At 35.0% G+C, this 26712-nt stretch overlaps 1 protein-coding gene across 1 annotated transcript; it reads right to left on the bottom strand.

Moving 5' to 3' along the window:
• Window positions 1-26101, bottom strand: LOC114650503 (matrix metalloproteinase-20-like). Its single transcript, XM_028800167.2, has 10 exons — window positions 25938-26101; window positions 20961-21202; window positions 19008-19156; window positions 16765-16890; window positions 15021-15182; window positions 12030-12204; window positions 8832-8965; window positions 8225-8381; window positions 4773-4876; window positions 1-990 (listed from the first exon to the last, which is right to left on the bottom strand). The coding sequence occupies exons 1-10, from the start codon at window positions 26064-26066 to the stop codon at window positions 890-892; spliced, it is 1479 nt and encodes a 492-aa protein (XP_028656000.1). The 5' UTR covers window positions 26067-26101; the 3' UTR covers window positions 1-889.
• Between the last annotated feature and the right edge of the window lie 611 nt (window positions 26102-26712).

Here is a 26712-nt window from a genome sequence, read left to right as displayed (position 1 = left end):
GTTGGTAAAGTTGGAAAAAAGTATTAAACAGTTTGTGAAGACTTTGATGACTAATCTGTGATATTTTCATTGACATGCCTGCACTCTTTTAAAGATGACGACTCTATTAAGTGTGTTTTTAAGTACTGGTGCACCTGTCTGAACTTAGATCTCAGATGAAAAGGTATATTCACACTGCTGTTCACTCCTTTATTAAAACTACCCTACACAGTAGAGCCTAGCATACTTTAAACCTAGAGAAACATCTATATACATGCAGAGACACACGTTTTTGCATGTGTATCTTCATACGTTCGTATGTTAATATCTATGTCACTTATTTTGTTCTTGATCAAACAGTAACATTCAGGTTTGAACTGATCATGCTACAGTTGTATATCAATAAATCGATGCAGACATTCCTAACCATGCTTTTAAGTTACTTCCATTGTAAAGAGCAATATTGAGTAGTGAGTCGCTGAATTGTGATGACAGTATGAAAGATGAAAGTAATGGAATTTGTCATATTAAAATGGCCAGAGTATTACAAAGAAGCACATTCAATGCAATATTTGAGAAAAGACAAAGTACATACTTTCTGAACTGACCACATTCTGGTCTGTTTTTAAAATTTCCCATTTATTCCACACATACAAAAAATAGATAATATGATGAAAAAACATGGTGGTATTGGTTTTGTTCATAAAAATAAATTATAGTGTTCTTCACTCTCTAAGCTCAGTCACTGGCTAAGAGATTTACCGGACACAAGTGAGAGGAAATATTGCACAAAGTTAAAGAATCTAGTACAGTACTTAGTGCTGTTGTTTTCTCTTTTATATGGAATAGTGCATTTAAAATGTCCCATTAAATGCTCATAAATTGTACTTCTATGAAATGATACTGTACATTAACATCCGAGCCAGGAATTGGCTTTCACAACACGGACAATATCTTCACGTTCGCTGTCATACTTGTATGCATTTGGTCCAGAGAACAAATAAACAGATCCTGAAAAAAAAAAAAAGAAATTGAGTACAATTTTTTCCCATTATGTAAATAAACTACAGCAAGAGGAAAGGAAAATAATCTATGTCATCAAAAGGCCTAATTAATGAAATGCATAAACTTAAAAATGTTTGACAAATGCTACATTTGCATGTACATCTCTAAAGTGTGGCAGTAAATCTAAGAGCTTATTTGCCAGAGTTGCAGATTAAATTCAATCAATAAAAGTATTTATTAAAAAAATATTTGTCAATCAATGTCTCTGTGAATTGAAAATGTTTCTTTCAATCATATAAACTCTGCATAGGTGAAACAGAATTTGTGAATTTCCCCTTGGGATTATTAATGTATCTATCTATCTATCTATCTATCTATCTATCTATCTATCTATCTATCTATCTATCTATCTATCTATCTATCTATCTATCTATCTATCTATCTATCTATCTATCTATCTATCTATCTATCTATCTATCTATCTATCTAACAGGGAGGCGGCTTACAGATCATTTCAGAGAGCATCAACAAGCTGCTTAAAACCAAAGTCTATTGTAGAACACGTCGTGTTCCTTGATCATATCCACACTGATCTCTCTGTTTGTGCTCTTTCACAGGGTTTTAAAGACACTTCTCAAATAAAAACGGAAGCAGCTAAGCTCCTTCTCAGCTTGAGATTGCATATTTGTTTTGGTCTTAAAGGCTTTTTATTCTCTTCCTTCATTTTCTGTAATGACAGCTTTTCCTCACCTACACTCATAGTTTCTCCTTTCATCTGCCCTTTCTTCTGTCCTCCACCCCTATATATGTGACCTGCTTTTTCTTTTTCCAATATAACCAGTACTTTGTACATAGCTTGCATTTATACAAATACATTTTCAAGTAATTAATTTTTCCTAGAAAACGTATTCAAGTTAGGGCTGTCAAACTTCATTTTTACTTCAGCCAGTTCTAATGAATCCCATTATTTAATCCTAATGCTTCTTAGTGCTGTCTTTCTGACACACAACACATTTCCAAAACTGTTGATTTTCTAATTTTTTAAAGTGCAATCCAAATGTCTTGTGAACAGCAGGTCATTATTTCTCATACTTTTCACTTTTTTTTCCTTTATCAATACTTTAGTTTATTGAAACTGATAATATATGATAGACACATGGGTGCAAATAGGAGCAGTTTATCCTTGTCATCTGTTGGCTATCTTTATACCACATATACTTGCATTTAAGTCAGGGCTTGATTTTACCATATAATTTCCACTATTTTATAATGTTGTCGTATAAGTCGAATGCGGAAAACACACCTTATTGGTCCAAGAGATTATGATATGCTAACGACCACCTGAGAGAGTAACCACAGAGCACAGGTGCAAACTCCATGCAGGGAGAACCCAGGAAGCGAACCCAGGTCTTCTTACTGCAAGGCAGCAGCACTACCACTGTGCCACCGTGCTGCGTCAAAGTCACTGATGCAAATACAAGTTATGGGGGATTGAAAATTAGAGTTTCTTCTGGACCCCTCTGGGATTAGGGGACCTAAAGATTAAGCTTCATTAGTTTCATAGTAGATCTGCCCCTGATGGTTAATGAAGACAGTGGAATGAAAACCCACGAGCACTGAAGACCTTTAGTTGGCACCCCAGTTAAGTTCAGACACTATATGAAATAACTGGCTGTGTTACCCAGTTTTGCCTGGGAAATTCCATAATGCAATGGATGTCAGTTATTGTGCAGTTAGTTAATCGGGTGCATCAGAAGTACTAGGAGAACAGTGATATATAATTACAGTGAATTATTATTATTATTATGTAACTAACTAAATTCTTCTCTGTATACAACAGTTGTTTTTTTTTTTTCTACCAAGGGTTAATGTCATTGGCAGGCAGTGTGTTTTAGTGGTTAAGGCTTTGGTCTTCAAACCCTGACATTACAGGTTCAAATGTACTACTGATCCTTTGTGGCCATGATAAGTCAATTCACCTACCTGTGCTCCAATTGAAAAAACAAATTAAATGCAACAAATTATATCTCAAATGTTGTACGTCACCTCGGAAAAAGGCAACGGTAATAAACTAATGTTATTAGGTCACAGGAGCTGCTTATGATTGAACATGCTATACACAATTGTCCATAAGTAAAACATTCCCACATTACATCAAATTTGCTTTTCCTAGTGATTTGACTTTTGTTAATGGTCATTGCAAAACACAATTTTATATTAGAGTGTATTCTTTTGAACTGAAATGGGTAATCAGTAGGAATAATATGAAATTAGACTATATATAATAATCATTATTAGATGTTTACAGTTTTTGTTTGTTTATGTTGTTCACTCAAGTACAGTATATCGTTTTGTGTTTTGATGCGCTGTATGCAGTTCCCCTTTAAAGTCCGTAGATGTGAATGCAAATGCAAAGTAGTGCTTGAAATGGTATCCTTATTAGAAATTCAGGTGCCACTATCTAAGACTTATGTTTCTCCCTTAGCGTTTGCTACACCATGACTGAAGAGTATGGGGGTTAAGCCCTTAATGTTTTAAGCACTACATTCAAAGAATGTAGGTGGAAGGAGGTTTGGTTTTCTGTACCTTGACCAAAGGTGAGCTGGTACACAATAAATAGTGCTTGTTAACCATTGAACTTTGCATCTTCCTCGAGCTTTGCCAAACTTTCTCTTTCCATTTTACAACATGATCATGTCTCTTTTTTACAGTCCAGGGCGCTGTCCTATCTTCAGTTATCTGTCCACCCTATTGCTTACTGTTGCTTTTTTCATGGCTTGTCAGTCACGTCTGCAGCATTCTTCATTTACATAAAGCATGCTCTCAGCTGACTGTACGTAAGTTTGCATAATATAAATATTAACAAATAAAAAAAAATGTCAGCTAATTTTCTTTATTTTATAAACAAATTTCAATCAAATATGTTAAGGCATTTTTGAGAATTTTGGGCGTTGAGTGTTTGTATTGTGGGGCAGGGCTACGTCTAAATATTGATATATCAAAATGTTCTTTCTTAGCAGATGCCTACTACCCTAGATATACCATTCAGCCAAATTTCAGCTTTTTAACTGAACAGGGAATAGTGTTTTTGTTGATGTATGTCCGTTAGCTTTGCATTATTTATATATATTGGTGAGGCCTGATTTTAACCTGCAAAACGACATAGTAATATTGAAGTATAAACATTGAAACAGACATTAGATGTAGAAAAACAGATAAAGGTGTCAGACAAGTACAATATTTTATCTATCTATCTATCTATTTTTCATATACCATACCCAAAACTTATTAGACTTTTCGAGTTAAAAAATAATTAGAAATACAAAGGGTGTATAGAATACCTACACTGTTTATTAGATTAAACAGTAAGAGATGCTACTATATTCATCTGCTGATACTGCCATATCTGTTGATATGGTTTCATATCTGACTGCTTTCCCATTACAAAGCAGTGGTGCCATCCAGCCTTTGAGAACTTTAAGCCAATTTACTTGGAGACAGAAATAGCTGAAAAGTTAAAAGCTCACAAACAGAGAAGAAAACTTTTCTGTCTTTCTGGTTTCACTTCTGGACCGGGGAGTCTTTTTTTGATTATGATGATGATATGAAACTTGTCTGTACAGAGTCATGTATGCATTCAGCTAAGACAGTGTTAAAGTTCAAGCTGTCAAAAGAGTGCTTTTTCTCTAGTGTTTCAGTGTTTTTTTCTTTAACACCTGTTCTGAGGTGTGTATTTTGACATGAAAGTTGTGATTTAAAAAAAATAAACCTTTCCAAAACACACTCACCATTTACTTCAACAGCTGCATCAACTTTACCAGTAAGTCCAGAGAATTCCTCTTCAATATTTTTAGGGTAACCCTCATCTATTCGACCATTAACTTCATTGTAACTGAAAAGACAAAATTAGCTCTGTCAATATAATTAAGTATTCAAAAAAAATACAAAAACTGTCAAATTGAATTGAATTTTGTAAAAGTAAGGTATTTAGAATGAATGCTGTACTTTTCCATGATTTCTTCATTCATGCATTTGCCTTATGGAGGAAGAGAACTTCCCATGTAGCATTAGGAACTGGTAAGCCAGGTCCAATTTCAGTTAACCAATAAATAGAGCTCAAATGAATAACAAATACTAGACTACACATAAATGGAGTAGGGAGATGGGGTGCAGCCTGGGGTACAGGTCGGAAGTAAACCCTGCTCCCATGTGTCTGTTCTGTGATCAGGGTGACCTGCAGCCATACATCCTAAATAAGAAAAAGAATAAGTAAGCATTTCAGTCTTGTTGTGCCGAATGTTGCATGGAATGCCATTAATTGAGGTCTTCTGGAAGGGCATCACTTTTTGTTTCAATGTACATCATGGATAGTTAAAGCAGAAAAAGGACTGCTTCTTGAACATTATTGCCATGTTCACTCAGACCTTGGTTAAAGTTGATGTCAGAGGAGTGAGCACAGATAAACAGATAATATTATGGTACATCCAGGGCTTCATCCATCACTCAAGTGTCTTTTCTTCTGTTTTTTGTTTTGTTTTGTTCTTGGGTGAGGGGATTTTAACAGTTTCCCTCACCAGAAGGGAGTGGTGGCTCTGAGGCTAGGGATCTGCACTGGCAATCGTAAGGTAAATACCAGACGTTTACTCCTGGGTATGACGTTAATCTCCATCCAGCTCTGCAAGTAGGCCCTCCAACCTGCAGGGAAAAACCTAGAAGTTGGTGGCAGAGTTGTCACTTCAGCCACCATAAATAAACTCACAGAGTTCTATTCCATCTGAACTAGTATGGTACTGAGGTGTCACTCAGGTCCTAATCTGGGACCTTGAGGTGGGTTGTCATGTGGTGGGTGTGGCAACGCGCTATATCAACGTGTGCTCCTAATCTCCTCACCACAAACCTGCTTCTCAAATTTAGGGTAAGGATTCCTTGGTTACTAGGCCTTTCTGGACACTTAAAACCTACTTTTTTTGGTGAAGTCCATTTCAAATTTCATGAACTTGCAGCTCAAAATGGATTAATAATCAAAAATAACCAATATTTGATGTCTAATAATATGGAGGCAACTTCAGATATGTCACAATTGACAGCATTACACTAAATGAGTGATGAACCTCAGTAATGGCAATGTCCTTTGCAAAAGTAAAATCCTGATCTGATGACACCAAGGCTTGGAAAGAGAAACACTCTCCTTAAATTGTCACACAATGGCTTTCTTCATTTGTATTTAGTTGTTTATTCATCTGCAGATTTTTCCAGTTGATTACTAGAGAGTTGAGCTGATGGGGGTTTTAATGATAAGTAGTTTCTACATCCAGTTCTTTTTAACTTAATTCCATTTTAAAAGTGAGCAGGGCAAAACATCTAATCTGAAGTGTTTCATAAATATTAAAAAATGTTAATTTTTCCCATAGATGTAATACTCATGACTGCAAGTATCAGATCTTCTGCCTTGGAAGTAATTTTCATAGTTTCCATTGGTATTGTATTTGACAGGTGAAAATGATCCTGGAATTCTGTGGCAGGCATTTGGCAGGTACTGCTCTCAATGTGGAACCACCCAATACAGTACATGAATATATGTGAGATAATTTAATTTTTCCATCTTGCCATCCATTTTCCTAACCTGAATTTTATTTTTCCATCGATTTATCCATTTCTCTAACCTGCTTATGCAGGGCAGAGTTACGGGGAAGTTGGAGACCAGACCATTGTTGGGTGTACACGCACACATTTTTGCTTTAATAAATTTATCATTAACTGTTAGTTAGCAGTTCATTCAGGATTGAAAACACAAGCATTACATACACTTGAGATTCCTGATATTCTAGTTCCCTATAAAACAATTTAGCTCAGAATAATTAACCTCCCAAGGCTAAATGTATGCCTGCTAGAACTGTGTGAGCAGCGTTGTTGCTTATTGCCTATTTACATGTCTTGCTGTCTTTGGCTGGTATTTGTTTGTACTCTGGCCAGCTGACTTAGTACATCTGGAGTCATTGACTGGAGTACAGTATTGTTTATTTTTTTTAACCATTTGGATGTTTTAATAACCAAGTAAATATCCAATAATGGATATATTCTATATGTTACATATTTGGAAAAAAGGTAAGTGAAGTTTTCCATACTGAAAAATTACAAATACACAACATCGCACCTTTTCTATTTTTTCATGGTGGAAATAATCTTTATATATTTTTTTTCTTTTGCAGATGCATCCTTCCTCTCTCTATCTCTGTATTTAAATTAAAAATTACCCAATTGTTATATTAGGGATTGCAGTTGATGGCTTAATGTTTAGCCCAGCAAAGCCAGCTAATAATGGAATATGGCATTATGGGAAAGGCAATGCCACTGCAGTCAATTGTACTGCTTCACTTCACACCTCATCAGCGCAATACAGTATGTCACAATTGCTTGTATAATTTTGCAAGTGTTCAAGTGGCAGACTTACCATGAAGTGTTTGATATTGTAAGTATCATAAACTCTTAGTGTTTTTTCTTTTCCAGAAACCACATAATATTGGAGTATGTTTCCCATTTTCCCCACTTATACCAAGCCTTTGCATTTACTTATTCAAGAGTTAATTTTTAGTCTTGCTTATTCTAGTATTCTACTGGCCACCTAAAGTAGCCACCAGTCAATACAACATGTTCATTGCAATGTGTTTTTACTTTGTATTGTATTCTTACTTTTCTTGAAATCTATAGTGTTTTTGCGATCTATTTGAAGACATACAGCTTTTGTCTAGAGTGTTCATATTTACTGTCAACAGGAAGACAATGGATTTCATTCATCTCAAATGCTTGTTTCCTTTTCAAATCATTTTGTAGTAATGTGATTATTAATACTGCCATTAAAATGTAAACTAAAACTAAACTATAGATAAACTTGTTAGAACCAGTTATTGCTTACAACATAGTGGGAGATGTGAAACATCCTTCGGGGAGGGCTGAATCTTCCTTTCCCTAAACTCATGTTCTCACTTGATCTCATACTCATGCTTTGCACTGCATTTGGCCCCTGGGGTCACACACTGTAGTTCTTTCTCCAAACCACAGTACCTCACTGGTGCATTCCAGACATGTACAATCAAAGTAAAGAAGGGCAGAAGTTTAGTGCTGATTGTTAATTCAAAGAGAGTAGAAAAGAGAATGTACACATTTGCTGACAAGCATTTTAGTTTGTTTCATGGTGAACTTGTAAGTGTTCATTTTCATTGATATCTTTAACTGCACCTACCTATAGACCTGGTTTCCTACAAAGAAAAGAGTCTGCCGAGTGTCCTTTAGATATACTGCTGCATCAACCTGAGACACAGAACTGGGCAGTGCAAAATCAGAGATGGATCTTGGGCTTCCCATGAGCTGGAACCCTTTTGATGGCCAATAATATCTGCCTAAAATAGTAAAACATTTTAGAAGCAACAGTAAAATATGGGATAATTCAAAACATTTATATCCGTTCATTCAAGAGTTTTAAATTAATTAATGTTCAGACATCATAGTTAATAAACTAGGCAAATACACAACCTATAAAGAACTGGGATCTGGTTAAAAATACAGATACATATGTATAATCAATTACCAAACACCCATGTGTACATGCACATTCGATTAGATAAATTTGGCAAGTGTATCAATAGAAAGAAAATGTAATAGATCTAAGGTTCATATTTATATATTAGACAAGTAAATCCTGCTAGTAACTCTAAATCACAGCTAGAGAAATAAAGTGTAACTTAGAAAGAAAGAAATAAAAGCATATACTTTAAATTTCATTGACTGTCAGCTATTCATTATTTTCTAGAAGCTAAAGACAAATTTGCTTTCTCAGTATTATCCCATACCTTTAAAAAAGTATGCTGTTCCTTTCTCTGGAATATCATAAGCTGCATCAATATTTGTCAGAATATTAGGAAATGCACTTCTGATGTAGCCAGGGACAGCACTATTCATTTGTGCCTGTCTTCGCCAGAGGAACCTACAACAAATTAAAACAGTTTCAGAAACAGAAAAATCCATCTGTTTTTTTTCAAATCCACTTAATTAGATTTTAATTTTGAGGATGGAGCCTATTCTAGCAGCATTGGATGCAAGGACAGGACATAAATTCACCACAGGGTGAACTAGCTAATGCAAACACACACTCACTCTCACAGGGTAAATCTCCACAGCTTGGGAATGTTAGTGGAAAACTGAATGTGCAAATTTCACCTAGAGAGTGAACAGAACAGGATTCATGTTCTGTCTCCTGAACCCGATGCCCAAAAATCTACCAAATTTAATTAAATTGATGAGGAACTGCTTAATATGTAGAGAGTACAGTGGAGCAGTAGTTAGCACTGCTGCCTCACAGTTCATATCACACACCCAGTTGTTGTTTGTGAGGAGTTTGCACTTTCTACCTGGGTGTGTGTGCGTGCGTGCGTGTGTGTGTGTGCGTGTGTGTGTGTGAGTATTTGTGTGTGAAATATGAGTATTTGTGTCCCAAATCCCAAAAGACATTGGGTTACATAAAACTTCCAAATTGCCCCCTGTGGCTGTGTGAGTGAGTTCCTGCCTTGTGACCAGTGCCTCATGGATAGGCTGCAGTTCCCCATGATTCTGAACTGGATTAAGTAGATTTGAGAATGTAATGTTGTGTTAAATAACACCTATTGTGTGATAAAGCAAACCAGGTATGAGTGTTTTTTCACTCCTTTTCACTCAGACTTTTTCACTCACTCAAAGTTATTTATTATTTTGATGTATTGTTCTAATGTGTAATCTATATATTTATAGTTATATCTAATTAAAATATCTATAAACCAAATGCAAAGTGTACTTTTTAGTCTTTTAGATAGAAGTTTATTTTTCTTTTTAATTTTTCTTTCTTTTTAGTTATTCTGGTGTGTTATCTATCTATCTATCTATCTATCTATCTATCTATCTATCTATCTATCTATCTATCTATCTATCTATCTATCTATCTATCTATCTATCTAATAGGATTAATTGAAAATGTATTGAAAGTCTCAGTCAGTTTATGCACTTTAATTTTACGTTTTAGGTCAACCAGCCATAATGAGTGAAAACTTGAAATTATATTAATTTTATCCCAAAATATGTTTTTGTTGTATTTGCCATGCACAGTGTAGTCTATATTTGCATGACTGTGAAATACATTGTTTACTGTACATTTATTATTATGTTTACATGTACAAGAAGTACATAGATCCAAAATGGTTTTTAACATTTACAATTTCAAAAGACATGTGATAGTATAATTATGCAGTACACATAAGTTGTTCTTAATATTTCTGATCCTAGAAATAATTCCTACTGACAGCTCATGTCTGGATAATCTCATTATAGTTTCTCTCTGCGCCCTACCTAGTACAGTGCTCCTAAAAATAAAGTCTGAATTTCAAAGGATGAGGCTAAATTAAAAAAATGCAAACTGCAGGGACTTAAATATGCAATTATAATTTGGTAATGCAGTTTAACACGTAAATATTTATTACGAGTAATTGCAGGCTATGATGTCAAGCAAGCCTTGGGCCGAAGTGCTGTGTAGGCTTGTTTTGAAAGTAAAGTTGCCTTTGCTGACATTTAGCTTGGAAAGCTGTATTTTTCTTTTTGACTTTGATGCAGCCTGCACTTTAGTGATCGTTCCTGGATTTGTTCACATTCAAAGACTGTGTAATGAAACAGATAAAAGTATGAGATTAATATATATATATATATAAGCATGCATTCCTCTCCACCAAGTCTAAAGATGATAGCTTTATTTAGAAAAAATAACTATATTGGAACAATTTAGTTTCTTTTGTTTAGACTGGTAGTGTTGTATGCGGTGAATTCCAAAGAGGTTTAAAAATGTCTTTATCCTTTCTTTCTTGATATCTGCGGGAAATGTCATCAGGGCTTTTATTTCTGTTTTGTCTACAGTTACACACTATCTTTGATCTGAATTGTTAAAGAGTCAAGACAAGCAAGCAGCCTTCTGGAAATGTACAGATAGATAGATAGATAGATAGATAGATAGATAGATAGATAGATAGATAGATAGATAGATAGATAGATAGATAGATAGATAGATAGATAGATAGACTTTATTTGTCCCCAAAGGGTGTACAGTATTAGGACATAACATTCTAAATAATCTATTGTTATACCAATAAAAACAGCAAAAAATAGGAAAATATATGCAGAGAATATATACTGAATATACTATCAGTATATAAAGCATAATATGCAACTTCCTTATTAATCAGTCATTTTGATAAATACGGCTTAGTATCATCAGCATTTAAATGAAATTTAATATGTCTGCGTATGGTAAATACTGTCATAATCCCTGAGGTTTTTCAGGTAAGGAAGACAGAAGTTTCAAGGTAAGCATGGCACTATGTTTCATGTTGATTAACACATGCACCTAAGAATTTCACTGTATTCTGCACATATGATAATAATGAATCTAAAAACCTATGTACTGCACTATATACAGTATGTAATATATGTGTTTTGGGCAAATTCCAATAGTTTGAATTTGTATATGTTTCTGAGTTGAATAACAACGCTCAGAGTACCTTTTTTTTGGACCTTTTGTTATTTAGTTTCATGTTTTCTTTCTTCAAAAAGGTATTCCAAAATCTCTGCTTTTTAGGTATGCAAACTCCTAAATGTTGTAGAATATAAAGATAACCCAATATGAAGTTAAATCTGCATATTACATTATATTTTATCTAATAAAATGAGAATGTAAGAATTGTTTATTTACTTATAACAGCTTCAGTGACTAGTTAGGGATTGTAGCAAGTGTCTGTGACTCACAACTTATTTCATCCTCTGTTGAAAATGCTGATTATAGGTCAAGGTTCATTGTCACTCATGATTACCAACCAAGTCATGTCATTACAGTCTTTAAAAGATAACACGAAAACTTCAGAAAATCTTGGTACAGTACAATGAGAAATATACTCTATGTACACATGTTAAAATGTATTATTATTTTACACATTATATGCAGTATTATATTTCCTTTTAAGAATTATTGTTCTTACCTTTCTTTAAAAAAAAGCATTTCTTTGCCAACAACAGTGACTGCATCAAAGGACAAATTTGGGTCACACTTTTCTGGGCTTCGAGATCCTGGATGTGCAGGTTGTAATGGAGGTTGAGGTGGTGACGGATTAATAACTGGTGGCTGTGGCTTTTCAGGATTCTTTGATGCTTTACCTGGAATTTCAAGGGATTCAATATTCAGTAATGCAAAGCAAGATAGTTATACCTGCTTGTATGGAAGATAATCATAACTAACTGCAAAGAACAGGAGAATATATTGCATTCTGATTTAAGGCCATACATTAATCATGCCAGAACCGAATGGGTGCAATAAGGCGTGTCAACAATTGGGGCAATAAATAATTATCCATATACCTGAAGCATCTACCATAAAGCATTTGATTTTTTATTTATTAAATGTGATAGTGTGCCTGTTTGATGTAATGCAGACCTTTATAACTGTAACTGTTAATTACCTGTAAGTCTATATTAAAAACTCTTTATTTGGAAAATGACTAAGTGAAACTTTACTTGATAAATTTAAAAATAAGTATGACATCACTGCAGTGAAATTAGAACAAGCTTTTACATATTTTTCCTTTCCAGAAGCTTACTGCGCGCCACAGAATTAGCACCAAAGATTGAGACTCAGAGATTCATTCATTCATTTTTAAAGTCTCTTAATCCAATTTAAGGCTGGAAGTTTCAGCTTGTTTTGGAAGCCAGTTCTGCATGATTGTATGACATATTCACGCATAAATCCACACTTAGGATATTCACTATCTGCTGATCATAATTTGGCACTGTATAAGTAAGTGTAACACCTATCTTTGGGATATTGGAAGAAAACCCATGTAAGTTTTTCACAATTCCATTAAGCAGTAGGCAGAGCAAATGGATGGCATGGTAGACTAGAAACTCACTAGTAACACAAAAACAAATAATGACAAAATGATGCCATCAAGGTAACGATAAAGACCAAAAAGAAGTAAAAAATCACTAGCTCATAGAAACACCTGCAAACAATGCCAATACGTTACCTGTGTGTTCACTACATCTTTGTTTATCCTTATTTCTTATTCTTAATTAGTTGTTTATCCTTAATCATTTGAAAAAATGAGGGAAGAAGACAATATTATGCCATCTTAATTTGCACCCCAACCGGGTTAATGCTATATCTTCAGCTACAGTACTATGGCTTCCTTAACGTACACAACACATTGAATTTATTAACTGTTAGATTTAAACATACAAAGACCAGTTATATGATATTCAGGAATCAGCTTTGTTATGTTGTATAGTGAAGAACATATAGTATATCTTTAGAAAGTTGTATTTTTTCTGTTACGATCACCTGACAAAATATAGTATGTTTCAGGAAGACAAATACTGTACTTGGTCTATAAGATTCAGGATGACTTTTCTGCATTGTTCTCTTGCATTAATACTCTATGTTACCACATCCTGATGACACAATTGCATAGTAGATACCACTTCTACTACTGAAACAGGAAGTTGGTGGGATTTATGCATCGTTTGCCATTGCTAAATTGTGACTTCTCCCATAGTTCAAATATACCTAATCAATGTAATTAGTGTTTTATTGAGCTGAGAGAATCTCGAACCTGTTTCTGTTGCCCTGTTTTCACAGTTTTCCTGACTGAGAAAAACTAATTTCAAAAAGGCACAGAAGGTGGGTGTGCCTTTACCTCTAATAAGGGATCAGTGTAGGATGTAAAGGTTATTTTATGCAAATGGGGATGTAAGAGCCAATCTTAGAAAGTTAATGCTTTGAGTTAAACTCATATTAGTGTTTGCTTAATTTGAATAGAATATAATTTTCTTTCATAGTCATAGACAATGCTATAGCCTTTACCCCATGTAATTAAATAAGAGATAGTACTCAGAGATTCATTAAGATACAGTGTGTTAATTGAGTCAGTTGATGTTTAGAATACAGTAGGTCTCAGTGCTAGCAGGGAATGAAAGACCCATTTACAGCATGAAAATGGGATAAGTTTACAGTCTTCTAAAGAAATGGTTCTTTAAAGAAATGAAACAAGAATTTTAAGCTTTAATCAGAACTTTTCTTAAACAAGAACATTTGTTTTCTTTGCTACATCAATTTTTCTTTATTTTGTGTGAACTGTTTTACTTTGAGTTTTTAAAACTAAGATATTTTATCTATGGTGGTGCAGTGGTAACACTGCTGCCTCGCAGTTAGGAGACCCGGTTTCACTTCCTGGGTCCTCCCTGCGTGGAGTTTGTATGTTCTCCCCGTGTCTGCGTGGGTTTCCTCTGGGTGTTCTGATTTCCTCCCACCGTCCAAAAACATGCAGGTTAGGTGGACTGGCGATTCTAAATTGTCCCTAGTGTGTGATTGGTGTGTGGGTATGTTTGCCCTGTGGTGGGCTGGCACCCTGCCCGGGGTTTGTTTCCTGCCTTGCAAGCTGGGATTGGCTCCAGCAGACCCCCATGTCCCTGAAGTTGGGATATAGCTGATTGGATGATGGATGGATGGATATTTTGTCTGTGGAATCATTTCAACACATCAAACTTTGCCTGAATCCCATTTTGCATACTAAAGCTGCTGAACTTTGGTAATTTTGGGAAAATGCAGCTACAGGGGGCATTGTGGTATTGCTGTTAAATTTAATCATCTACAATAACAGCTAGGTGGCCCCAATATCTTATCCAGATATTAAATGGTACCTCATTGGGATACAAACTCTAGTCTCTCTTTTACAAGTAGATAGATAGTGCCAATAAACCACTAGGCCGCAAAGCTGCATGTAACGCGTCAAAGCATATGTTTTGTTTTGTTTTCAATAATTATTTTCTTTCTTTACCGAAAAAAACATATTATAAACCTTTCCCCTGCCATACTTCAAATATTGATACTATGCCAGATGTCTGTAGTGCTGACCATTGTTATTATTATTGCCCATTGACATACTTTACTTTGCTTTTAAAGTTATATTTGAACTTACCGTACAAGTACTGAATTCCTCGTACATCATCACTTGCTAGTCTAAATCCTTTTGGATTTTGATATTTGTAGGTCGGATACATGAGAGCAGATGGGTCACTGGAGTGTGCAAGCCCCAGAGCATGTCCAAACTCATGGGCAGCAACTGTGAATAAATTAAACCCTATAAAAGAGATGAAAAAAAAATGGGTTCTTAGACTGTTCGATATGAAGTATGCCATATAAAGGGTGGCTCAGCACTGCTTCATTATAGCTCTATTAACCTAGATTTGTTTCCGCAGTGTTTGCATGTTCCTTAACATTTATGAGAGTTTTCTCCCGGTTCTCCAGTTTCCTTCTGCAACCTAAAATATACAAGTAAAAATGGCCTGGTATGAGTGAGTGTGCACCTGTACAACTCTGGTTAACACCTTGTCTCTAGCAGTGCTGGGATACGCAGTGCTTTTCTCTAACTCAGTAATACAAAAAGTGGCTTTAAAAAATAAATAGATGGGGATTTGTGGGCATCTAGTTTTGCTAAACACTTACACTGATGCAACAGAACTCTAACATGTAGTGGCATGATACACTGTAATATAAAATATGCAATTATTTTATAAATATGGAATAATTAAAATGGTAGCCTGAACATTATAGAAGAGTATAACTCTTATGCAATAGCATTCAGTAATTATGAAATTAATTAAGGGCATAACATTGGCACCGTGGCGGCCCCATAGCTTCAGAGCACTCCATATACTTGGATTGTCTCCGTATCTTCTGGTGTCTTCTGGCATGCCAAAGATGAAGGTTAGATTAGCAGTAATCTTAAATTGTGCCGATATGAGTGTCCCATTCAAAGTTTGACAAGTGGGTCCCCATGATCATGAGGTAAGATAACTGCATACAGAGAATGGATAAACAGAGATTAAATCAATTGAACATTAGAACATTAGAATAATCTAGACGAGAACAGGCCATTCAGCCCAACAAAGCTCGCCAGTCCTTTCCACTTAATTCTTCCAAAATAACATCAAGTCTAATTTTGAAAGTCCCTAAAGTCCTACTGTCTACCACACTACCTGGTAGCTTATTCAATGTGCCTCCGTATGAAGAAAAATTTCTTCATGTTTATGTGAAATGTACCCTTAACTGTTTCCAACTGTGTCCCCTTGTTCTTGATAAATTAATTTGAATTCATCTGGTTCTCTTCCACTATAATAATAAAAAGGATCCATTTTAATGAACCATTGCTTTTTAAGCCATGATGGTTACTGAAGTTATTACCATTAATACATTTTTTTTAATTAAACCTTTACAATTATAAAATATAATTTGTTTTATGAAGTGTTCAGTCTCTGAAATGTTATTTTATCAGCCTAGTTAACTGCAATCTATATAATACACACTGCAAGAATATATTTAGTATTGTTAGAAAGCAACAAAAAAAACCTCCCGCTTGTTCAGTTCAAGGCACAAGCCATCATCATCAAAAGATAGGAACCAAACACACCACAATTTTGTAACATAGAGGAAAACTGAAAAGCATGGAGAAAATCTCATAGAACGTGCAAACTCCATACAGGCAATGACTGAGATGGGATATGAATCCAATCCCTTAGAGACAGCAGTGCTAACCACTCTGCCACTCTAGTTATTATTAGTAAAATTAAAAACAACCATTGGTTTTATTAGTTTTTTTATTTTCTATGCAGAATTAATGAAAACAGTTCACAGCAGAAGCATTTCACAAACAGAATTGTTACCATTAGTTCCCATTGTCCATTTTTCTTCATCGTCGAAATGTGTGTCACCACCAAGGCCTTCTGCTGGAGCAAATGCATGTGCCAGGGTCCCTCGAGGTCCATCAAAGGGGTATGCATCACCATGAGCTAGTTTAGGCAAAACCAAGAATAAAAACATATATATATATAGTGACCATTTAAATACCATCTATCCATCCATCCATCCATTATCCACCGCTTATCCGAGGTCGGGTCACGGGGGCAGCAGCCTAAGCAGTGAAGCCCAGACCTTCCTCTCCCCAGCCACCTCTTCCAGCTCCTCTGGGAGGACCCCGAGACGTTCCAAGGCCAGCCGGGAGATAAAATCCCTCAAGCATGTCCTGGGTGTGCCCTGTGGCCTTCTCCCAGTGGGGAATGCTAACCAGATGCCCGAACCACCTCAACTGACTCCTCTCAATGCGGAGGAGCAGCGACTCTACTCAGAGTCTCTCCTGGATAACTGAACTCCTCACCCTATCTCTAAGGGAAAGTCCAGCCACCCTGCGGAGAAAACTCATTTCGACCACTTGTATCCGTGATCTTGCTCTTTCGGTCACTACCCAAAGCTCGTGGCCATAGGTGAGGGTAGGAATGTAGATCGACTGGTAAATCGACAGCCTTGCCTTTTGGGTCAGCTCTCTCTTCACCACGACGGACCATTGCAGAGCCCGTATTACTGCGGATGCCGCATCGATCTGTCTGTCGACCTCCCGCTCCATTCTTCCCTCACTCGTGAACAATTTAAACCATTTAAATACATTTTTGAAAAATATTAATTTAATAAACTGTCAATTAATGAATCAATCACTCTTTAGTGTACAAAGCACCAGTCACAGCACACACTATCACAAGTTACCAGTTTGAAAACAAAAAGATTTAGAATGAAATGAAATACCTATGTTCAAAAAAACCCCAAACATGTAAACTCCAAAATATAGCTATGGTCAATCACTGGGATTATCTGCAGAGGTCAAGAATGGAAAATATTGAGCTGTGTAAAACGTTTTGGCATATTAAGATATAACTGATTCACTATTAAAGAGGTGATGCTTGAAATCCTGTTGTAGGCAACAACAGTCAAGATGTGGGTCTTTAAGCCTGATTTACTGTAACTGTTTAAGAAAGCTAAACCAAAAGATGTCTGCAGTGTACCTTAGATAATGAGCCAGAACAGTGAAAGAATGGCCACCAGGAGTTTTGCTGGTGAGAAAATCCAGCAAGAAGACATAAATGTGTTAGTATCTGTTCAAATCTAAAGTTAAAGCATTGTTTAAACTTTATAGAAATAAGTAATTGTAAAGTTAAAGTTTAAAGATATCCTTATTTTACATGGAATTTCACACTGAAAATTATTGAGGACTATTACAATGTGACATACAGTAACTCTTCTATTGAAGCAATGCGCAAGTTGCATCAAGAAAGCAGTCAAACAGGATAATGCCATCTTGTAGTTTGTTTACATTAAATCAGAAATATGTCAAGTTTCTTTAATGCGGCTTGATGTGTCTACTTTCATGAATTATATATATGTGTGTGTATATATGAATGTATATATATTTTTCTAAATAGATATATATATATCTATATACAGTATATATACAGTATATACTGTATATATGTAAAGATGTCTTTAAAATGCAAAAAACCCATCTGAATTTAATATTGGAATATGGAGACACCTACTGCATATTTGAGGAAATATTTAACTAAAGTATATTACATTTTAAAGTGTGAAGCTTATGGTGAATGAAACCATAGCAATGCAATAAAAAATGTGCTCATCCATGTAAATGTGAAAACTGTGAATTCCTACTACAAGCAAGTTTCTCCCCACACAATACATCATTAATGCACTTTCTCTTGTTTTCCAATGATTGCTTTGCAAGTTGAGAATAATCATTTTTTATAACTTTGAGATATTTTTGGACGAATGGAGGCTGTGGATTACTGTAAATTCAGGATAAAACAGACTGTATCTGCTTTAGTTTTAATAAGTTATATGGTCATTTGGTAGGTCTTAATTAACATGCTTGCATTAGTAAGAATGAAATACACCTGCACTGATATGGTGAACAGTTTAAGTTGAAGTTCTTTTGTCGTATAGGAATTCTTATTTGTAATAAAATGAAAAGGTAACTGAACAAAATGGGTAGAGAAAATTTAATTGAAACATCAAACAGGATATACCTGAAGAACTTAAATAGAAATCGGATGAAAAAACACACCTCCAACTTCAAAGGATATCATGATGTCCGCTTCTCCACTATGGATCTTCTGAAAATGCAGTGGAGTGACACTGCTCCATGCTTTCAGGCCCAAGTCAATCGCAGTATCTACTTCAGCTTGACTTAGTTTTGATGTATATTTTGCTATTCTTCAAGAAGAAAACAATAATGAAGACAGTACAAGTAAAAGTTGTTTTTGAGCAAATATTTCATACTTTATGAATGACTGGTGGTAAAATATTATTGAAGGTTTGAAACGTCCATCCCTGTTAAGGAAACTGTGTAGATGTTCCATATTAAGTCTTTGTTTTGTTGAATAAAGTGAAGGAGAAGAGGTGAAAAGTCTTTTTAAATAATTCTGGAAATGTATTATGGACAATTGCCTCCTTAACAAAGCTGGGCTGTGTTCCTGTTTCAGTTAATAATGATCAGGGCAGGCAGCACTGTTATTTGAGACCCTGGTTACTAACTGTGCCTATATATCTACTTGAATATGCTTTGATAGAAAAACAGAATAATCTGAAAATGATTTAAAGGTGCATTCACATTAGCACATTTCAGCCCGAACTGTAATTCCATGTAAGGCATCTGAAAAGTAGAGGATTCATGATTTAATTAAACAAAATATTGCTTGACACACTAACCTGCACCTTGCAATAACATGAAAAATAATATTTTTTCACATATTATATCATGTAGATTCTTTTCCATTGACTCAAATAATAATTTCCGCCATATGGACTTCAGTGCACATTCTTTTAAAACCCATTGTTTCTTGATTTCTTAGCCAACTGATTAACTCTTCTTCTAAATATACTGGCCTTAGTGTCAAACAGTTATGTCAGGGTTGTACTATGATACGGATAAGAGATATCAACTGTCGATTCAAGTCCAGCTTCTTAGCTGGCAGCCTAGTGATACTCCGCTCTGCTCCGGTTGTAGTTGCTGATTTTGGAATTAACTATTTTTTAATTTGAAAGAAATTCTTATTTATTAGATGGCGTTTTGAGTTTCATGTATCAAAAGAGAGAATTATTGCATAGCTTAAGTTTTAAATGAATGTAAAGATACAAGTATGTTTTAATGTTTATGGTAGCTTTTTGTCTAAGTTATAATAGATACTGAGCAATCTGCTTCCTGATAAAGTTAAGTGTTAGTGGCACAATTAACAAGTGAAGTCATAGCAAGCAAAAAAATTAAAAATGAATAGATATCTGAGTAGAATCTTTAAAAATGTCTTACTAAAAATGAAACTGTGCTTTTTTCATTGACCCTTTTTTAGATTTGACTCCTAATTATTGAAATTATTTTGAAATGAAATCTATTCACTTGCAGGACAAACATGGAATTACTGCACTAATCTCACTACGCAAAGGAGAAAAGATTTTAATTTTAAAAAAGCCTGATCATAACCCCCAGCATTTATTATTGCAGAAGCCATATGATAATAGATTATGTTTGGTTTAATATTTCCTAATTTTACCATAATGGCTTTATGACAGATCTTATTTCTTCAAAGAGTACTTCACAATGGATATGCTTTTGACAACTGACAGTATGCAGTTATGTTACAGACAAAGTAGCATGCAACATTCACAAGCCTCCTTGATCATTCACAGTTCTGTTGGGCTGGAGCCTATCTGGGCAGAAATGGACACAAGGCAGGAATCAAAGGATCTACGCACACAAACCAACTTTTAAACCTACACAAGTCCACCTTAGAATTCCAAAGTAACATTATTGAAGTTGCAGGAAAATCAGAGTACCAAGGGGAAAACCTACAAAAAGGACAAAAAGCGATCACAGGATTCAAACCCAGTAACACTATCTACTATGTCAACATGGCATCCTTACAGATAAAATATATCTTGAAAATTACAAAATACATTGTTGCAATGATACACAAATTAACAGTCACATAATCAATTACAAATTGCATCATAAATGGCTTACCTGTAGGTTATGATATTTTTTTTCCATTTGGGTATTCCAGGAAAGAGCCGATAGCTACCCACATCAGGGACTCCGCATCGAGGCGTCTGCATGATTTGTAGAGTTTTACGGTCCAATCTCCCAGTGACTCTCAAACCAAAGAATGACTGCATCTCTCTGAGTTTTTGTACTAGGGAGGTGTCTGATGCTTTTAACATGCCTATGTAGTCTGCCTCTTTGCTAAAGTATTTGGAGAGGTATTCCTGATGAAAATTCATAAAACAAAAGAAATGGTTTAATAAGATACTCATTCTTCTTTGCAGTTAAAATGTTAGATTTTTTTGTACCATCAAAAAGGAAATCCAAGTTGTATTGTAAAATATTTATTCTGTTAAACGCATTTGCTTGAATGTATTTAAATGAATATTGCAAACACGTAGTACACAAAGGAACAGGTTTATCAAAAACAGGTATCTGTGGTGGGGTCATCCATCGTAACAGAATTTAAAAGATAATCTTACTAATAAATGGTTTAAATATTTTCTTTATCTATATACTGAAATGCTAAGTGATGTAATTGTAATGGTAAATTTGACTATTTATATTTAATCAGACCTTTAAATACTGTTATTTGAAATTCACTGATCTGAATCAGTGCAGAAAAGTATCAGAAGCTGAATTGCATTAATATCATTAAGTTAATTAATAAAATAAGGATACACTGCAAACAGGAGTCTTTTAACATCTGAACCCTATCTACCGATGTTTGATAAAATGACAATGTGTATAGCATTATGACTGAGAAGTAAGGTCGATGCAAAGACAAATTTAACAGGGGGCCTCTGGATTTTTATGGGGAGCTGATTCATAAATGCAATACAAATAAGTCCACATTATTTTCGATTCATGTCTCTTATGTCTGAGAACATATAAGCAACAAGTTACAGCAAAGCAAACTTCATTCTGAACCACCCAATGCCATAGGATCACACTGCAACAAGCCAACTGCAGGTTGTTTTGATCAGAAGTGTAAGGTGGCACTGAGAAGCACTTGAGCTCCTTAGCACAGGAAACCAATACACTTCGTTTTTTTGATTCACAACAAATGTGCTTGGGAGTGCACATTTTGAATTTCATTTTGCACAACGCAATGCCAAAGGATTTCACAGTAACAAGACAAAAGGAAGGTTGCATTAATCAACCAAGTGTAATGTGTCATTGGTTGCATTTACTTTCATTTGCTTTTCATATATTTTTACAAGCTCATTTGTAATTTCATTCCCTCTGTTGAATGAGTTCTGAACTGGCCCTACTAGTACCAAATACTTTCCTGCCTTACATTTTGAGTTGCCTTCTCTGGTCATATCTTTGATGTTGTTGGTCGAAACTCAACTCCAGGCTTTGTGTCAGTGAAGAAATTGTTGTGTCGATCAACTCTCGCTGGGTTAATAATAATAATAATAACTCTTTGCATTTATCTCACTACTCAAAGCACTTAGCAATTGCAGGTTAAGGGCCTTTATCAAGGGACCAACAGAGCAGAGTCTCTTTTGGCATTTTACGGGATTCAAACCGGCAACCTTCCGATTGCCAGTACAGATCCCTAGCCTCAGAGCCATATTAGTTGTAGTCTAATCTGTATAAGCTGATAGATCACAAGGGATAATTAATGTTTTTGAAGGAACCTTAGAGAATGAACACACTATCTTACCAGATATTCATATTTTTTGATGCAGCTACAATTAAAAATTACACCTAACTAATCTACATTGAAAAAATTCAAACCTTTACTCCCCTACCTCATAGGGATATTTACTGTAATACAGATTTAAAAGTCAATGATGTGGGTGAAGAAAACCAATAATCACCGCAAAGGCATCCTGAGATACACTTTTTCAAGGTTTATAGACTGTACAAGTATTTATTTTAATTATGAAAAAAATCACCAAAGTATGTCAACAGTGGTAAGATTTTAAAGATAAATTAGTATTAGAAAGTAAGATAGTAGGGTAGGACTGAAACATCATCAGAGTGACCAAGATCAGCATATGATAACAGATTAGCACTAATAAAAAAGTAAAGCCACTGTCACACTTCATGATTTTTCCACGATTTCCACTCATAGAATTAATTACGTAAGCTTAGTGAGTCATGGAGCACTGTGACCACTAGTCTTATTGTGTGACATCATCAGAAACTCAGTCATAGTCATAACTGTCTGTAAATTGCCAAAACAAAATCTATCCTTTGTCCTAAGTCAAAGAGGTGGGATCTCATGTCCGCAAGAACTACCAAGCAGTGAGCACTCAGCTGGAAGTACAATGCCTATAATATGACTGCAAGAAACAGAAAGAAGGTGTTTATTGTGGATGAAGCAAACTGGATTAGCGGTACCAAACAATATGAATGGGTAAATGAGTGAGAAAAACACCTCAGCCAACATCACCTGGAAGTCCTGTTTACAGCCTGTCTCTGCATGAACAGTTAATGGAGTTTACCTTTAGCTTATGTTGATAATGGAAACTGCTTCTGAGGGTTCTTGTAATCTCAGACGTCACAGGTTTGCAGCTGATCACGTCAGTTACCACAGTAAAAATCTGCAAACTGAGATGGCTTGTGATGTGAGTCTAAGTGAACTAACTAATTAGCCAGCCACTGAACTAATCATACCTGGAAAACATTTGTACAGCCTCTGGTGCTGTTAGACGTCACATTAATTACCTGCCAAATAGAGGCAAATTTGCAATACTTTGGAAATTTGAAACTGTGCTGAAAAGTCATGTGGAAATTGTGTAAGGGCCAGCATACATTATGCAATGTTAGTTTAACTTGTAAGTGATTTTGAATAAGGGCAGCATGGTGGCGCAGTGGGTAGCGCTTCTGCCTTGCAGTTGGGAGACCTGGGGACGTGGGTTCGCTTCCTGGGTCCTCCCTGCATGGAGTTTGCATGTTCTCCCTGTGTGTGCGTGGGTTTCCTCCGAGTGCTCTGGTTTCCTCCCACAGTCCAAAGACATGCAGGTTAGGTGGATTGGAGATTCTAAATTGTCCCTAGTGTGTGTTTGTGTGTGTCCTGTGGTGGGTTGGCACCCTGCCCGGGATTGGTTCCTGCCTTGTGCCCTGTGTTGGCTGGGATTGGCTCCAGCAGACCCCTGTGACCCTGTGTTCGGATTCCGCGGGTTGGAAAATGGATGGATGGATGATTTTGAATAATTTTCAAATTGCCACCAAATCGTGAGGATATTGCTGACGGTTGTAAAGTCACCAATTGCAGGGCAAGATACATTCTGACCTAATCCAAGTGGGCTCCCAAAAGTTTTTTTTTGAAATCTCAAAAAGATTTGACACTGTCAGCATTAGTTTGCCAGGTATGAAAAGTGTGTAGTGTACACCTGTCCTAATCCATAATTCCATGTAATTCCTAGTCAAGCAAACTGATATCCTCAAGGTAACAAAATCCAGCAACTGCAGTCAGTACGTTTAACTGAATGTCATGCACTCTGCCGCTAGCTTAAAACACAAGCATGACCTCACCATACATATTCTGCTGATATAATAATGGGGTTTCAGATGATTGAGCCATTATTGCCTCAGTCAAGTATAAGGAAACAAGTTCACAGAGAGCTTGGCAAATTGTGTGCACAGATGCAAGGTATGATGATATTAATGCTTCACTTTCTTGATTTCTGGATTAAAATTTTCTGTCAGGATATTTATTGCTTTGTTACTGTTGCTATTTGTCTGGCAGTGATATTTTTAAAAACTGAAAATGTACAGCACTTTATGACAACGTATACCAATTTTTAGTAATATATAAAGCAGAAGATCATCTGCTTTAAATCATTCTGCCTATAAAGCTAAATAAATTATCTTAAATGAATGTAAAATATTGTATTTCAGTATGTAGAGATTTAGAGACAACTATAAATCTCAAGTGAGATTCTAAAAAGATACAGTATGCAACTATTAAAATCAATTAATAGGGTTTACGTATATGTATATTTTATATATAAATATTTACACACACACATATAAACTGTATATGTATATTTTATATATATACACACACATCTGTATATGTATATTGTGTGTATATATATATATATATATATATATATATATATATATATATATATATATATATATATATATATATATATATACTGTTGTTTAACACAAGCAAACAGGGAAACTTCTTAATTAAGTTTAGCTATTTCCTCACAGGTTCAAAATTTTAAGAACATTAAAATAATAAAAATGAAAAAAAAAAATACAAACCAAATGAATCAAAATGTGTACTACATAGAATATTCATTCATTCTCAAACCTAATATATATTGGACATACTCATACTGTATGTGTATATGTACAGCTATATACATATATATATATAGTATATACTATCTATCTATCTATACACACACCCATCCATCCATCCATCCATTTTTAAACCCACTTATGCTGATATTCACACATACACATATGTGAAAGAAATAAAGATATGTAAGTATTTAGAAATAAAAATACAATATATACATAAAACTTTACAGTCTGACATAGCAGGTGCAAATATAAAAGTGGCATTAGACAACAAAAAAATAATAAAAGAATAATAAATTACATTTTGGTTCTTGCTTCTCTTTCTGTTATCCGTGCACTATTTTGTTTTTAGTGAGAATAATGTTTTTGCTGAAGTATTTGAATATTACTAGTTCAGGATTATACACTAAGCGCCAAATTCCTAAACATATTTATAAAAATTCATATTATACATTATATTTAGCAGTCTGATTAACTTTTGTCATTAACCGTTAATTGACTTGCAACAATGAGATAAAGAAAACATTTTAAAACTTCCAAAAGGAAAAAAAGGAAGGTAAAAGTTACCAGCAGGTTACAAATGTGTTGCACCATGAAAATTCTTAAAATTAATATCCTTTGCTGTGTCATAGAAGATGGCTACAAAACTCCTCATTGCCACAAGTATGAAAATGTACAAACCTCTGCAATATTAAAATCTCGCCTGTAGCTGTTTAAGTTTTTGTTCATCTTCCATGGAATAGATGAAGAAAGCATTGGGTTCCCCAAAAACACAAAGAAAAAAATTAATGGAAAATTATGAATCTTCATGATTTCTGCAAATTAAGAATTTTAACCCACCAACTTTAAATGTCAAAATGTTGTCTGGCTAGGCCTCCTGTTCTTTTTATACAGATAGGCAAGTCTATGTAATGAATGCCAGGATGAATCATGTCTCAAATTCTAATTACACAGCTGAATTTTTAGATGAACGGGTGTAGCAGTTGTTAACAGACTTTAAGGAAAAGTTAGATCTTTATAATGTAAAAATGAAATGCAATCAAAAAAAAATTGTACCAACTTTTAAAAAGGATGAAAACAATCTTAACAAGTTCCTAGAAACAAAATAATTATGTATTTTTAATGTTTCATTATGCATTAAAAAAACAACATACAAGCGTTTTAGGAAAAGAGCACACCTAACTTTTCTGTAGAAGTACATTTTAGAAGTAAAATTTATTGATATTTTTGCAACTTCAGGACATACAATAGATCTTCAAAAAACTTTTTTTTCATCCATCCATCCATTTTCCAACCCGCTGAATCCGAACACAGGGTCACAGGGGTCTGCTGGAGCCAATCCCAGCCAACACAGGGCACAAGGCAGGAAACAATCCTGGGCAGGGTGCCAACCCACCGCAGAACTTTTTTTTCTTTAAGACAAAATAAATTTAAAAATAACTTGTCTTTTTGATTT

The sequence above is a fragment of the Erpetoichthys calabaricus genome, chromosome 4 (assembly GCF_900747795.2).
Source record: "Erpetoichthys calabaricus chromosome 4, fErpCal1.3, whole genome shotgun sequence".
NCBI lineage: Eukaryota > Metazoa > Chordata > Cladistia > Polypteriformes > Polypteridae > Erpetoichthys > Erpetoichthys calabaricus.
Note: the sequence above shows the minus strand (reverse complement) of the source record. Positions and strands in the feature narration are given on the sequence as shown.